The sequence below is a fragment of the Humulus lupulus genome, chromosome 9 (assembly GCF_963169125.1).
Source record: "Humulus lupulus chromosome 9, drHumLupu1.1, whole genome shotgun sequence".
Classification (NCBI taxonomy): domain Eukaryota; kingdom Viridiplantae; phylum Streptophyta; class Magnoliopsida; order Rosales; family Cannabaceae; genus Humulus; species Humulus lupulus.
In genome coordinates this window covers 12,286,869-12,300,903 of record NC_084801.1, presented here as the reverse complement: position 1 = coordinate 12,300,903, position 14,035 = coordinate 12,286,869, and the positions used below count along the sequence as shown (strand labels likewise).

The 14,035-nt window shown below is 34.6% G+C and overlaps 1 protein-coding gene across 17 annotated transcripts; it reads left to right on the top strand.

The window, feature by feature from the left end:
* The first annotated feature begins 274 nt into the window (after positions 1-274).
* On the top strand, positions 275-13,815 carry LOC133802136 (uncharacterized). 17 transcript variants are annotated; one of them, XM_062240403.1, is made up of 10 exons: positions 276-628; positions 1,048-1,136; positions 2,528-2,705; positions 5,724-5,936; positions 6,018-6,953; positions 7,077-7,172; positions 8,231-8,558; positions 8,997-9,080; positions 10,349-10,441; positions 12,902-13,815. In XM_062240403.1, exons 4-6 carry the CDS (start codon positions 5,878-5,880, stop codon positions 7,081-7,083), a joined length of 1,002 nt encoding a protein of 333 aa, XP_062096387.1. In that variant the 5' UTR covers positions 276-628; positions 1,048-1,136; positions 2,528-2,705; positions 5,724-5,877; the 3' UTR covers positions 7,084-7,172; positions 8,231-8,558; positions 8,997-9,080; positions 10,349-10,441; positions 12,902-13,815. The 17 variants fall into 17 exon arrangements, with proteins under 17 accessions (XP_062096385.1, XP_062096393.1, XP_062096392.1 ...); XM_062240404.1 differs by lacking the exon at positions 10,349-10,441 and adding an exon at positions 9,820-9,902; XM_062240394.1 differs by having other exon boundaries at positions 8,997-9,902.
* Positions 13,816-14,035: the final 220 nt, after the last annotated feature.

Genomic DNA, 14,035 nt, shown 5'->3' with positions numbered 1-14,035 from the left:
TGGGGATCGACGGGGCTAAGGCTTGACAAGGGTTGGGTTCGATGGGAAGTTGGGGTTTCTTGTGTGAGAGAGAGAAACCAAGAGATGTAAAATAATTTTGGGTAGAAAAATAGGTGGGGTATTTTGGGTAGAGAGGGAATATTTAGCGTCAAAATGAAATAGTTAATATCGTTGTTAGTGTTTTTTGTGTAATAATAGTATTGTGCACAAAGAGTGATATTTCCCGTATACAATCCATCGCTGATACATTCATCCTTCTTGCCAAATATACCAAAGAAAGGGTAAAGTAAAACTGTAGACTCCCAAAAAAAAAAAAAAGTAGAAAGTGAAACCCTACCCATTTTCTCCACAGCCGGCTCCCTCATCCTCCCATGGTGACGCCTCACGTTCTCCTTGTATGTGAATCTCATGCCTTTCTTTCTTCCTCAAGGCTTATGCCTCATTAGTCTCTCGCACCTCCCTCTGTCTTTTCACTCTACTCCTTCGGACCCCCTTCTCATTCTGCCGTAGCAATACTCTCACCAGCCGCACCGCTAGCTTTCTCCATAATGGCCGGCATCGCAAGCCCTTCCAACAGCTTGTAGCCTCTTTCTCCATCCCACTTTTCCACATTAATTATTCTATTGAGGTATATTGGGATTTGTCTTGGAAACATTATTCTGTTGTTTGAAAATATGGTGTTCTTTCTAGCTCATTTTTATTTATTTATAGTAGCACATTAATTATTCTATGTATGAGGGGTTGAATATCAAAATCAGCATCGTTTGAGTTTAATTAGATAGACTTCTCACAAAGCTTTGTAATGGTACAAATAATTTACTTTACAGAGTTCATATTATGCAGTGTTTCAATAGAATAGGTTGAGTTGAGTAAAACGAATGGAAGATTGAGATTGCTAAATTGTTGTTTATTTTAACTATGCATTTTTTTTATTAACACGCAGGTGTGGTACGGCAAATTCTTTAGATTTGTTTAGTTTTGCTTCTTCTTATTCTTATCCTTTACACAACACCTAATTTAGTAATTGTAAACATCAACTGAAAACAGGTCTACGTCCTTGTGGGTTTGTGCTTGACATGAGAGCCGCGCTATTGTGTCTTGGTTGGCATTGGTCTTTCTCGTGTAAAATCCTCTGGGTATGTTCTTAGTCTTGTTTATGAATCGTATTGTTTGTATCAAAAAAATATTGTTCAGATTTTATTTTTCTGCAATTGATTTTGGCGTAGTAAATTTTAGGAGCCTGTTTGCATTGATAAAATGCAATTGTCCACTATAGGTGGTTATTTCTTGCTCTATTCTATTCTCAACTGTATATTGATTATGATTAGTATTCTCTTTTAGTATATCAAAGGCTAAATAATTGGTTTTCTCACATAAAAGCTGAAAAGAAAACATTGCAGAACGTAAATTGAAACTAACAAACAGAACATGTTAGAAGTAGTGTTATTAATTTAATCAAAGGGGTTAAACTCTTTTTTGGATACACATTCTTAAAATTTAATATATATATATGTGTGTGTGTGTGTGTGTGTGTTTGAGGAAGAAATAGAGAATGGTCTTCTTGAGTTAAGTTGAGAGTAACTATATATATTCACTGTGTGTAGTTTTTTGTTTACATGTATAATACTATTTATGAATCTGTTATTTCCTGCTCATTCAACCAAAATTAAATTTTAAACTTAATAATTCTTTTGAAGGTTTAAAATTTAGTTAATTTTTTTTGAGGATATTTGCAATTAAGTTTTAAATTAAAAAAACCTATGTATTATATGAGTATTAAGTTTCCATTGAAAAAAACTTACTAGTGTATGATTAACTTATTCCATGTTCTTTGAATCACGGCTTCAATTTGAGTGTCATGCAGCTTCTATTTCACCTGATTGGCAAGGAAACTATAGGTGAAAATATAGTAAAGAATGGAAATTAGCTTTAATTTCCTCAATCTCAGTTGATTTGAAAGAAAAACTACAGGTCTAGTGACAATTTTATACAATGGGATATTCAATTTTATTTTACAAGTGATTAAATAGAATATATTTTATTTGTTTGGCAGCATATGTATTAGGTTTGTAGACTTTCGGCTGCCACCATGAAATACTTGAATGGTTATATATAAGTGGATTAATAATATATATAAAATATTACATTTGAGTGCATAGTGTTATTGATATTAACAAAAGTGTTACTATTTGTAGAGTGCATAATATTATATGTTATCATAATTAAAAATTAAATAGCATCAAATAGATTATGTTAAAATTAAATATTGTGGGCAATTTTTTTGCAACCAAGAAAATGGAACTATTACCGGTTAGATACATATTTTTAATATATGAAAGATATAAATCTATTGCCAATTTTTTCTGCCCATTTTTAATTTCCTACATATAGACCTCTCTTTTTATTTATTTCCAAATGAGTCCTTTTTTTTTTCAATGAAAATATTCTGTTCTCTATATTGCTCTTAACCTCTCTTCTTCTTCTTCTTCTATCTGAAAAAACTTTCGACCTCTCTTCTTGTCCACAGTGTCATCAGCCTCTTTCTCATCCCTTGTGAGATTCTCCTTTGCTGTCAACCTTACCACTGACGGCGAAGAATAAGAATGAGAAGGCGACTCTGAAGAAGTGGTGAAGAACTTCCTCTAACTGTAACGAAGGAGTTTCAGTCTCATACCCAAGACCAAAGCGGTATTTCCAAGCTCTCGGTATTTCTCAATTTCCCCCTATTGTGTACTAAAGAGCTAAATTTTGTTAATATTTGATTAGGGTTTGGATTTGTTTTATTTTGAGAGGTGATACATATATAGGTCATGTGTGCATTTTTATGACTTTTTCTTGCTGAAGGTTCATCTAGGTGTCAGAATAAGTTTGATTTTACTTAACAGAATTGCCTGATAAGGTTTTTTTTTTCCGCTGGTATCTTGGAATTCTCGAGTGGTCTATTATTACTTAGAGCATGGATAATATATTTTATTAATTTTTTGTAAAACAGCTCACTTATTTTTATTGCCTCTGTATTTCAAACTCTTGATGTTGAAATATTCATTTATTAATGCAACATATTGAATCATATTTGTTAATGATTGCCTTTAGAACAAAGAGCTCTACTTTCTCCATTTTCACTGATTCTGAGGTTGGTTTAATGAGTGAGAATAATGTACAAATTAGGTTAAAAGAAGTATTTTTATTGATATTGTTTATAATTGCGAATCATTTTGTGGTCCCTTTCAATTTGTGAACCCAGTTTTGTTGGAATGATTTATGAATTGAAAAGGAATGTTTTTGTTATTACTTTTAAATTAGTTTCTGGGGAGATGAAAAGAGTGGAAATTGATCAAGAAAACAATAGGATTCGGGGCAAAGCAATTGAAAAGAGTCTTAGTAGCATTCTGGCAAGTGGGGTTTATATAATGATGTATGTTAGGTTTACAATTGCTCAAAAATCTTATTATTCACAGATTGATATTGCAAAGAACTTGAGAATTGAAAACTATTGGAAACTATATTTTTCTTATGCTATAAGAGAATTTGAGAATTGGAAGTGATCCAGTGGTAAAAGATTTAGCATAGCATTTAATGATAAGATTTGTTTCTTCCATTTAATATGCTTTGCGCTTGCTCTACTTTGGTGAAATTATGATACATATGGTTCAAATTTTGAGTGTCTTCAGTGTTAATAGATGATTAAAGATAGAAATGGATATTTTAGTAATGTGTTTTTTTTTCCTTCTTTTGTTTCGTATTGAATTATGTGCTTTTATCAGATAATTACGAGTAATTATATCTAGTATAATAATAAAAAAATAAAAAATAAAAGCTTCATCAGATGGAAGTTCCACCAAGGTTTTGATTCCTCTGTTCTTCTTTTCTCTTCCTGCGGCTGCATATACTTCAGCCTTTGCAACACACTTATTCTTTCCAGGATAGTCTATACTTCAGAATTCTTTCCAGTATGTGTCATCTAGATTTATGAGGACAACCCTAGAAACTTGCAGAATGCACTGGGATACATTGAGAGCTATAATTGGAAAAAACTTCGTAATAAATATGCATATATCCTTTTTCTTTTTTGGCTTCCTATGCTTGGAGTTTTCATGTTTGTGAGTGTCTTTGTGCATTGCTTGAAAGCTTAAATTCTACATTTCTTCTCATCTAGATTTAGAGAAGTGTGAAGTGTTTATTATTTTGAGACCCTACTTATTGTTTATCATTGTTTTTGCTTTCTTGTAGACTGTCTGATGCATAATCTGTTCTATATGTGATAAAAGGGTTCTGGTTTGTGACTAAGTTTGGCTGCTGCAATGTTATATAGTTCATCAAGTTACTAACATCAACTGAAGCATTCAGTAAACCAACAAAACTTAAAGTTACACAAAAGAGTGAAAATTCTTAATTAGGAATAGCTTTCGGAGTAAAGTATCTCATTCTGCTAATATGAGGACACCCCAAAAACTACTAGAATGCACTAGGAGACATTTAGAGCTATAGAGCTGAATAAAACTTGGTAATAGATATACATATGTCGATTTTCTTTCAGGCTTCCATGCTTGGAGTTTTCATGTTTGTGAGTGTCTTTGTGCAATGCTTAAAAGCTTAAACATTTCTGTTGGGTATTTCTTCCTTAGTGCAGTGTTATTTTTAGTATTTTTCTCAAAATATTTCTTTCATCACTCTTTAGGAGTTTTAGCCGACATGCATGTGTTATAGATACAGGGACTATCATAACTAGATGCTATTGCTTAGAACAGAATAAAATTCTTCTTTTCTTCTTTTAAATAAAATCAATTATTTGTCACTATTACTAACTCATACCAACATATATACAAAAGGACAAAATAATTTTGCAAGGTAAAGTGTGTAATGTCAGTGTACCAACCATTTGAGATGTACTATGACTAAGGACTCTATTCAATCTTAGATTGCTCAATGCTACATTAGCCAAATATTTTCAAATGTATAGGCTTTTATATAAGTTCGTCTATTTCTCCAATATTAATTATAATTTTATCATGGTTATTAATTCTAATTTCATATAGGCTTGCTATAGAATTAACTACCTATAACAACGCATGTGCCTTGCACGTGCTACGAACTAGTATATATATATTTACGTGTGGAATAATTCCTTTCTGAAGCTCAAATGTTCCGTTGTGTATATCTGGGCATGAATTACTTGATGCTGTGCGGTTTAGAGTTCATATTAATTCAATATTTTTAAGTTCATGCTAAATGCATTGCACCCATATGCCTCCTTTGTGGATTGTTTATTATAGTTGTGGATTCTTTCAGATTGAATATAGGAGAAGAACAATAAATGATAATCAGGATTTACAGGGAACCTGTTGCCACTTTTCTCTAAACAACTTAAAATTATCGATCATATAATTGGTTGCTGAAAAAGGCCAAGTGTGGGTTTTCTCTTATATAATTGCATTTTTAGGTTCTCAATTATATAAGAGGATTTTGTTTGCTTTCCCTTTTGCTGATGTACTTTTAAGATTTTATTTCCTTTCCAATTTCTAAACTAGGATATGCTATCAATTAGATTTTAGTTATTTGGGATCTGCACGTGTAGAGTGAGATTTACGATGTAAATCATTATGATATAATTGTTGAGACCTTAAGCTCTGTTGAATAATAAAGAATTGTGACTGGGCTTGTTTATGATGGTGGATAACTAGAGTATTTATTTGTTATTAAATGGCAATTCCTGGCTTTTTCAGTTGTTGAACTTCGTCCACACAGTCTTTCGACTTGAATTTCTACTAAGGTGATGTCAACCCATGAACTCTTGCAATAAGAGCTTAAGGAACCATTCTCTTATACCCTATGGAAGCCTAACTGAGTCTACAGTTAGTTTCTCTCTGGGCTGTGATTATGAAGCGTTTTACTTTCTCTCTCTTTACTAATTGGTCTCCTTCTCTAATGCTTCCCCGGTAAACCCCTTATTCTTTAATTATTTATTTATTTATTTTATTCCAAGTTTGTAACATGGGTGTATTTTTTTTTGGGGGTAGATTTTACAGTCAAGAAGCTGCTTATTGCTTGCTCCCCTTTGGTAGTTGTTGCAGTAATGGTCTGTTCTTAAGGAGAGTACACACTCGTGGTAGCCATAACATTTATAGACATGGGGTCAATGGTGGAGTACTGAATAACAGATATGCTTCTCCTGAAACCCATTCTATTCTTCAATCAAGTGGTCTTCAGCACTGGTTCAAGAATTGGCAGCAGCTAAGAAAGAATAAACTGACAGCAAGCACTTTCGCTTCCGCTATTGGGTTTTGGCGTCGGCGAAGAGTCCAGCTGTGGTTAGAGAAGGTTGGGGCCATCGAGCCGTTCTCAGGTAACCTGGCAACATGTTGGAGCAATATCAAAGAAGAGGAAGCCCTTGAAAGGTACAAGCTCATCACAGGAAATACAGTATTGTTTCCAGAGTTTCAGGTTTATTCAGCTAAAACAAAGCCGGGAGAGGATTGGTTGGCAGCTTCACCAGATGGGGTTGTTGACGGGCTTGTTTATGGTTTGTCTTCACGGGGAGTTCTCGAGATTAAGTGTCCCTTTTTCAATGGTGATATGAGCAAAGCTTCCCCTTGGTCTCGAATTCCGCTGTACTGCATTCCGCAGGCTCAGGGTTTGATGGAGATTGTGGACAGGGATTGGATGGATTTCTATGTTTGGACTCCTAAAGGAAGCAGCTTGTTCCGGCTGTATAGGGATGCTGAATACTGGGATGTCCTCAAAATGGCACTCTCTGATTTCTGGTGGCAGCATGTTCATCCAGCAAGGGAATGTAGCTCTAAATCCCCCGTGGTCTTGGATCCACTCACCGACTTAAGATCACTCAAGCCACTTCCAAGGCATGAACTGTGCAGTTATATAGTTTATGACAGCAAACGCATAGTTGATGAATCCAAATTGTTGATGCGAGAAATCAATGGCATACTCCAAAGCTCGTGAGGCATCACACATCTTAATAGATCAGAAATTAATCAATGTATTAATTATTTTAAATCTCAAATGAATTCATCAACATTGGAATGGCCTACTCATTAACATATTTTTTTTTCTATATGCAGATGTTGATTTCCTTACAGATGAGAGAAGAATGAAGCTGAATGTGAAGTGTGCTTTGTACATTGATGGTGTTCCATTTGGTCCTCTCACAAAACAAGGTTTCTTCAATTCTTAACATCTTCTTCACATTTATTCTCAATTCTTCTTTTAATATATTATATTGTATTTATGTTCGCATTTTCAATCATGTCTGTTGAAGTCGCTTTGGTAGCATCTTTTATGTCAAACTTACGTTATATAATACTGTTTGATTATTATTATTTTCTTCCTTTTGCTTTTCTGGCAGGTTGGAGTGAGCTGGTAATTACATTTAGGATGAAAAATTAATATACAGTAAAACCTCTATTTAAGAATAACTTTGGGACCAAACTAATTTTATTCTAATTGAGGGGTTATAACTGAATAGAGGAATTGGTATAAAAAGTTTTCGAACACCCAAAAAGTATCAACAATAACAATAAAACTCCCTAATAACTATTACATATTTAAAAGCAACTTAAGTAATTCAAATGTAGAATAAATCATTAACTTTCTCATTTGTGTACAAATAAATTGCATAATATATGTATATATATATTTATTTGACTGTAAATATAATTATTACTATATAGATGTATACTTTCTTAATGCGGGACTTAAAAAACATATAAATAATTACATTTTAGAGGTTATTCTTATTTATAATTGGTCCAAATTGGGACCAAATTTTTTTATAATAAAATAGAAGTTATTCTTATATAGAGTATTCTTATATAGAGGTTTTACTGTATCATGACAACCAGTCACTCGCAACTTGCTTTTTCAGTAATCTTGTTTTCTCTCTTCAGATGTTTGAATTACCTAATGGAATGAAATTCTGTAACTCATTTAGCTTTTATGAGCTAAAACTTATGTGGAATACTGGCTGCTGCTTGTTTAGAAATTTTTAACGAGTACAGTATTTATTTGCTCCTTGTATGCAATATTTATATTTGTTTCTAACTTTCTATACTAATATGGTTTTTTTAGGGCTTTGTAGTCATGTCTCTTTTGTTGGTTTTTAATTTTTTTTTTATCTTTAGTTGGATCGGTAGTTTTATGGTACTCTTTTTTTAGTTTATCAAATTATCAAGAATTACCTTTTTTTTTCCTTAATTTTCCTGGTATGGTGATGCAGGTTTGAGATGTTTCAAGCAGGAAAGGTGAGGGATTAATTGGTGGGGCTACGGTTCCTCTTTGTGATAGCAAAATGCAGCTCAAAACAGGAGAACAAAAGCTCAGGCTTGGCTATGAAAACTTGCAGATGGTTCATTAGTACAAATTGGAGTGCTTGGAGAAGCTTATGGACAAGTACCAGAGATGATAAAAGCTGACATGTTGATTTGCTAGATTGTCTTGCATTCAAAACTAGATAAAATCAAGGAATGCGAAAACACTAGAAGTGGAAGTTCTAATTTATACCTGGTCATTGCGTTTTGTGGCTTTGAACATCAGTTGTTTTCCAGGTGATGTTAGTTTGCCGTTTCATATTCAAAGAATGTTGTTAGTTTATGTTTATATGTGTTTGTATCTCTCGACTGTTTGCATATAAAAAAAATCAATAATCTTTGAGTTCATACGGATCTTAGGAATCATTGTTAATTTTATTTATTTGATTTGTTAGCGAATATGTAAGTACCATCACCTATAGAAATAACAAACGAAATTGTCAGTGTAAGGTGGGCAGATTCTTGGTTTCTTTAACGATAATCTTTTTCTGCCTTTAATGATTACTTTTGATCAACATCGAACCGTTGCTGTCTTCATAATGATTCTCAGGTTAAAATTGCAACTGTTAGGACCCGCTATTATTTGGCAGTAGGGACTACTGAGTACATCATTTCCTCTTATTTATAAAAAAGTACCATTATTTTCTAAAGATTGGTATGTTGATGTGTTTGCAGGAAGCACAACAGTTTAGTTGGGAACAAATTACTGATGTATCTGATGCGCTGGAGCTACTATCCCCGGTTTCTAAAATTGAGGAGGTCAGTGTGCAAGACTTTTCTTTCATACTACTATCTACAATATTTTGGTATATTTAAAAGTTCAGCAAGTTCTATCTTGTATACATTGTGTTATGCTTCCATCTACATCCATTCATGAAGTCATAGCTTGTGCATTATATCTTGTACCTCTTTGACAGGAGAATATTTTAGATAGTACAAACATGCATCTGACTCTGTAATATATTATGCAAAGCTTGATAAAAGTACAAATGCCTGAAGGCGAAACTAATGTCCGATTGAATAATTATTTGTGAATTTTAGTAACTATATCCTCTTTATGAATGGAAGAAATGAAGATGGAATTAAATTATGAACACATTCTGACCCATGATTTTAATGTTTGGTGGTCCCTTTACGTTTGTTCAAATGGATGAATTGCTTAACATAGAAAGTCTTGATATGCACCCAAGAGGGGTCAAATGGTCAGACATGTAGTGGTTTGGTTTGTTCCCACAAAGTTTTGCGGTTCGAGTCTCTCTTATGTGCCTAAATAGCAAGTCTCTCTTATGTGCGTAAATAGCAAGCAATAGTTTCCTGGTCTCCAAATATTGTGGGGTTGACCTCTATTGGTCCATAGGATTGCACTTGTGCCATTTATGCCTAAAGCTTGCACCAAGTGTCCTTTTTACTGAGCTTGGAAGTTTGGGTCTAATCTAATAACTTGAAATCCGAAGCTTTTTAGGTTTTTATACCGTTTCTTCTAAATATAATGGTGAAGGGACTGAAGTTCCCACTCAATGATCATGGAGAAATCCCTATGTTGAAAATTGGGCACAGGAAATTTCTCACCATTTAAAACAGGTACATTCTTGAAACATAACTATTTATAAGGAAAATATAACAGATTGGTTTAGTTAGTTCCACAACTGTCATGTCTTCTCATTTTTTTTGTTTATTTGTTTTTGGCTTTTTTGTTTCTTTTTCTAAAGTTCCATATGGGTAAGGTTTATGTTCCTCTATTTGTTTTTAAAATTATATCTTGGCAAACCTGCAAATCTATAAGCATCTAAATCTAACTATTATTAACTTTGTACATAATGTATACTTGAATAATATATATAGGGATGGGATATATGGACACGTTTTTTAACTTTACTTTTTACACCAACTATAAACCATTAGATTAGATGAAATCTGATGGTAAAAATTAAAACACATCTTTAATCAAATTTTTAATATAATAAATCCTAATTAACAGTATCTCTTACCTTCTTCCTCTGTTTTCATCGTCCTTCGTCACCATCAAGGCTGGCCGTCATCAACATTTGTTGCTGCCGTCAACGATCTCCTACCACCTCCCTTTCTTCTCACTGTCACAATCTCTTTCTCCTCTAATCAAGGTGTTTTGATTTATTTATAATCCTCTCTTAGTTCACTGTAAATGATTTGTAATAATTAAGGCGATGAAACTTTTGCTGGGCTTTGGTTTGAATGATTTTGTTAAATGAGTCAATACTCTTCTATTAGTTTTGGGCCATATATAGAAACATGTATATATGACTAAGTCTTTGTAAAAAATTGAGATAACGAACATATTTTCAACCATCATACTTTTGTTAATCATCTTTAAATTCAATTCAATTCATCTTCATTTGTTTAATCACTTAAATAAGACTTGTGGAGCCAATAATTCTTTAAATTCAATTCATTTGTTAATCATCATACTTTTGTTGGGCTTTGGTTTGAATGATTTTGTTAAATTTAATATACATATGTATATATAGATTATGGTGGATTGCAAACTGGGTGTATTGTAACACAACTTTGATATTAATATTCTTTTATTTCCTTTGTCATAAGGTTGTGCATGATCATTCATAATGAAACAAGCTTTAATATAAAGATTTTATTATTCATTGGGTACGAAATGTTTTTATGCATTTAAGCATTGGTATGGGTTAGATTTTGTAATGCCCCGGATTCCCTAATGTGGTTTAGCGGCTGGATTTGTAGGCCGGGAGGGCCATAACTGCTTAATTACATCATTTAATGTGTTTATGTATGTTTATGAGAATTATATTATAATATAATGTTAATTGTATGCATGTCGATGTTATATGTTGAGACCACATTATGATGTGGGTTTGTTCGAGCTGTTCGACATGAGACGATCGTAGAATATTGATTAGCGGTTTAGTCACAACAGGTTTAAGTGTCGGGACTTGGATTGAGTCTCGGGGTGTTTTTGAGGGTTAGAGCGTTACCGGGAGATATAGGGTAATGGGTTGTGAATAATTGGTAGTTGAGAACATTCAGAATAGCGGGAATTGGAGAGCGTTAATTATGATTAACAAATTAGGAGGAAAGTACCAAAAATGCCCTTGGGAGCCTTTAGAAAGTATTGATTGACCTAGGGGTAAAATGGACATTTCACCCCTAGGATAGATATAACCTTTGATAGCTAAGAAAAATGATGGAAAAACAGAGTATGCTTTAGAGTTCTCCCGTACCTTCTTTTCTTCATTGTTCTTTGTGGTTTTTGAACCAATTTTGAGGATTCAAGCTTGGGAAGCAAGCCTTGGGAGTTTGGGAGTGTGTTCCACCATTGAAGACCATCATAAGCCGAGCTTTGGGTAAGTTTCTAACCATGGTTTTCTTTGGTTTGCTCTGTTTTAGTTTTATTTTGCAGCTGAGTTTTCTAGGGTGAATTCATAGTTTTTGTTGGGAGTTTTGGCTAGGGTTCCCATGCTTGTGATGTTTGGGGTGTGTTAGGATGGTTTTTGGGTTTATTTGGCATCAAGAATAGGCTTTGGAAGCTTGGGAATCGAGTTAGAATCGAAGAAGTTGAAGAAGGTCGGTTCAGGGGTGTTTGGGCCTGGAGGTAGCGCTACAGCGCCCACCCTAGGGCGCTATAGTGCTCCTCAGGAGGCTTTCTGGTGCTTGGGAGGTTCTGAGTAGAGCGCTGTGGCGCTAGGGGTTGAGCGCTGTAGCGCTACCCTGTTCCTTCCAAACCCGGTTTGAGTGTTTTTAAAGGTTTTTGACTTGGGGTTTCAATTCTTAAGGCCCGGGATCGAATCTACTCACCGCGTGGGCATGTTTCGAGGTCCCGAGGGTGGTGCTTAGGTTAAGACCCTATTATTGTGGATTCTCATTAATGGAGGTTATAATTGGTTGTGATTAGATAACCGCTAAGGAACTAAAAGACCGATCGTTCTCAGGGGTCGTCTTTATCATACTTCTCACTCGAACTTGAGGTAAGAAAACAGTGTATGGATACAGTTGCACCCTGTGCAGGTATATGACATGCATGGTTTGATTCTGAGGCATGTTGGTTGATATATGTGAACGAGGATTGCGTATTAAATGCTAATGAATGCTGGTTACCTGGTTAAGACACTGACTAGTCAGGGACCGACTCCAAAGTCGATGATCACGCATTGAATGGCTTTATGACATTGATGCGGGACCGGCCCTAAGGTCGAAGAACTTATAAGCGCTTGCCTGGTCTACGATCAGATGTCTATAGCCAAGGTATACGACCCCGGTGACCGTTAGTCACGTGGCTAAGGGACGTTGTCCATAGCTTCGACTCTAGGGTCGTGAGGAAGGTTATGTTGGTGACTAATCACCATGCACCTGTCCTGATCGAACATATGAAAGAATCACTTAACCGTTAAGCCCTGGTGACCCTATCGTCACATGGCTAGAGGGAGCGATGCTCGTTATTGTAACTTTTGGTTATTGTCACCTATTTACCGGACTGATAGCCCTGAGTAATTATTATGATCGTTGTTGATATTATATCATGTTTTATTGTGTTTTCTTGCTGGGCCTTGGCTCATGGGTGCTTTGTGGTGCAGGTAAATGAAAGGAAAAGCTTAACCAGCCCTGAGTGGAGAGCTTGGGCGACGTTGTGTACATACAGAGCTGCTTGATCGCCATGGTCAAGGAGTTCTCAGAAGAACTAGGGGTTTACCCTATTTTTGTCGCTTAGGCCGGCGGGGATTGTAAACTTGGAAATGTAGCGACTCTTTTGTATTACAAACTACTTGTAAACATTTTGAAAGGCTCATGAGCAGTTTACTCACTTAATGAAATATACCCTTTTCTTTTTACTAGTTTTCTACCTTAACCTGATAATAACACTTAGATCACGTTTTTTAACCAAAGGATTCGGGTAGCGGGTCAAATTTCCGGTTCACCGTAACTGTTCTGGGGTAACCAGAGCGTTACAGATTTTATTTTTATATAGCCACAGATTTTAGGCATTCTACATTACCTAATAAAATGTATGCACTAAATATTTTTTTATTAATTTTGTTAAATCTTATTTAAGTGATGGAGAAAATTGAAGAGCAAAGTAATGAGTCGATTCTTCTAATTGAAGATTTAGGTGAATTAAAAACACTATGTGGGAATGGTTTTTGAGATAATGGAAAAGGCAAAAACATATTACAAAGATTATGGTCGAAAAAAAGGTTTTTGCACTTGTATTCGGAGTACAATGAAGACAACTCGATCAAATGATATTACTAGCATAGTATTGAGCTGCTCTCATCGAGCACTGGTAGGGAAGATGATGTTTTGGAAGAGACTTGTGGATGAAGCAAATGATGACAAAGATTATGAAAAGAAAACTTGAAATTGTTCCACTTTTAAGTGTGATTGCAAAGCTTACATGTAAAGTGTTTAGTGACATTCATAATCACAAATTTGTTAGCCCAAGTAAAAGGATGAAAATGAAAATAAATCGTCACATGTTGAAAGCGGTGAAGGATTTGACTGAGGCATTTCAAAAGGGGTACTTAGAGAATGGAAAAATTTCATCAATTTTTGGTGTTGACCACATTGGCTTTGGTAGTAGAGATTTGTTATAACCACTTGAAAAATGTACCACATAAACAGTCGGATGGTGGAGATGCACACTTTGTGCAAGTAGAAAATCCCCAATTTTTTTTGTGCAATTCAATGTGATGAAAATGGTAGGGCATCAA

Excerpts from the sequence above, each read along its gene's own strand:
- LOC133802136 (XM_062240402.1), top strand. The coding sequence starts at position 5,878 with ATGAAGCGTTTTACTTTCTCTCTCTTTACTAATTGGTCTCCTTCTCTA. Across the intron at positions 5,937-6,017 it reads CCTTCTCTAATGCTTCCCCG|ATTTTACAGTCAAGAAGCTG; the intron begins GTAAACCCCTTA and ends TTTTGGGGGTAG.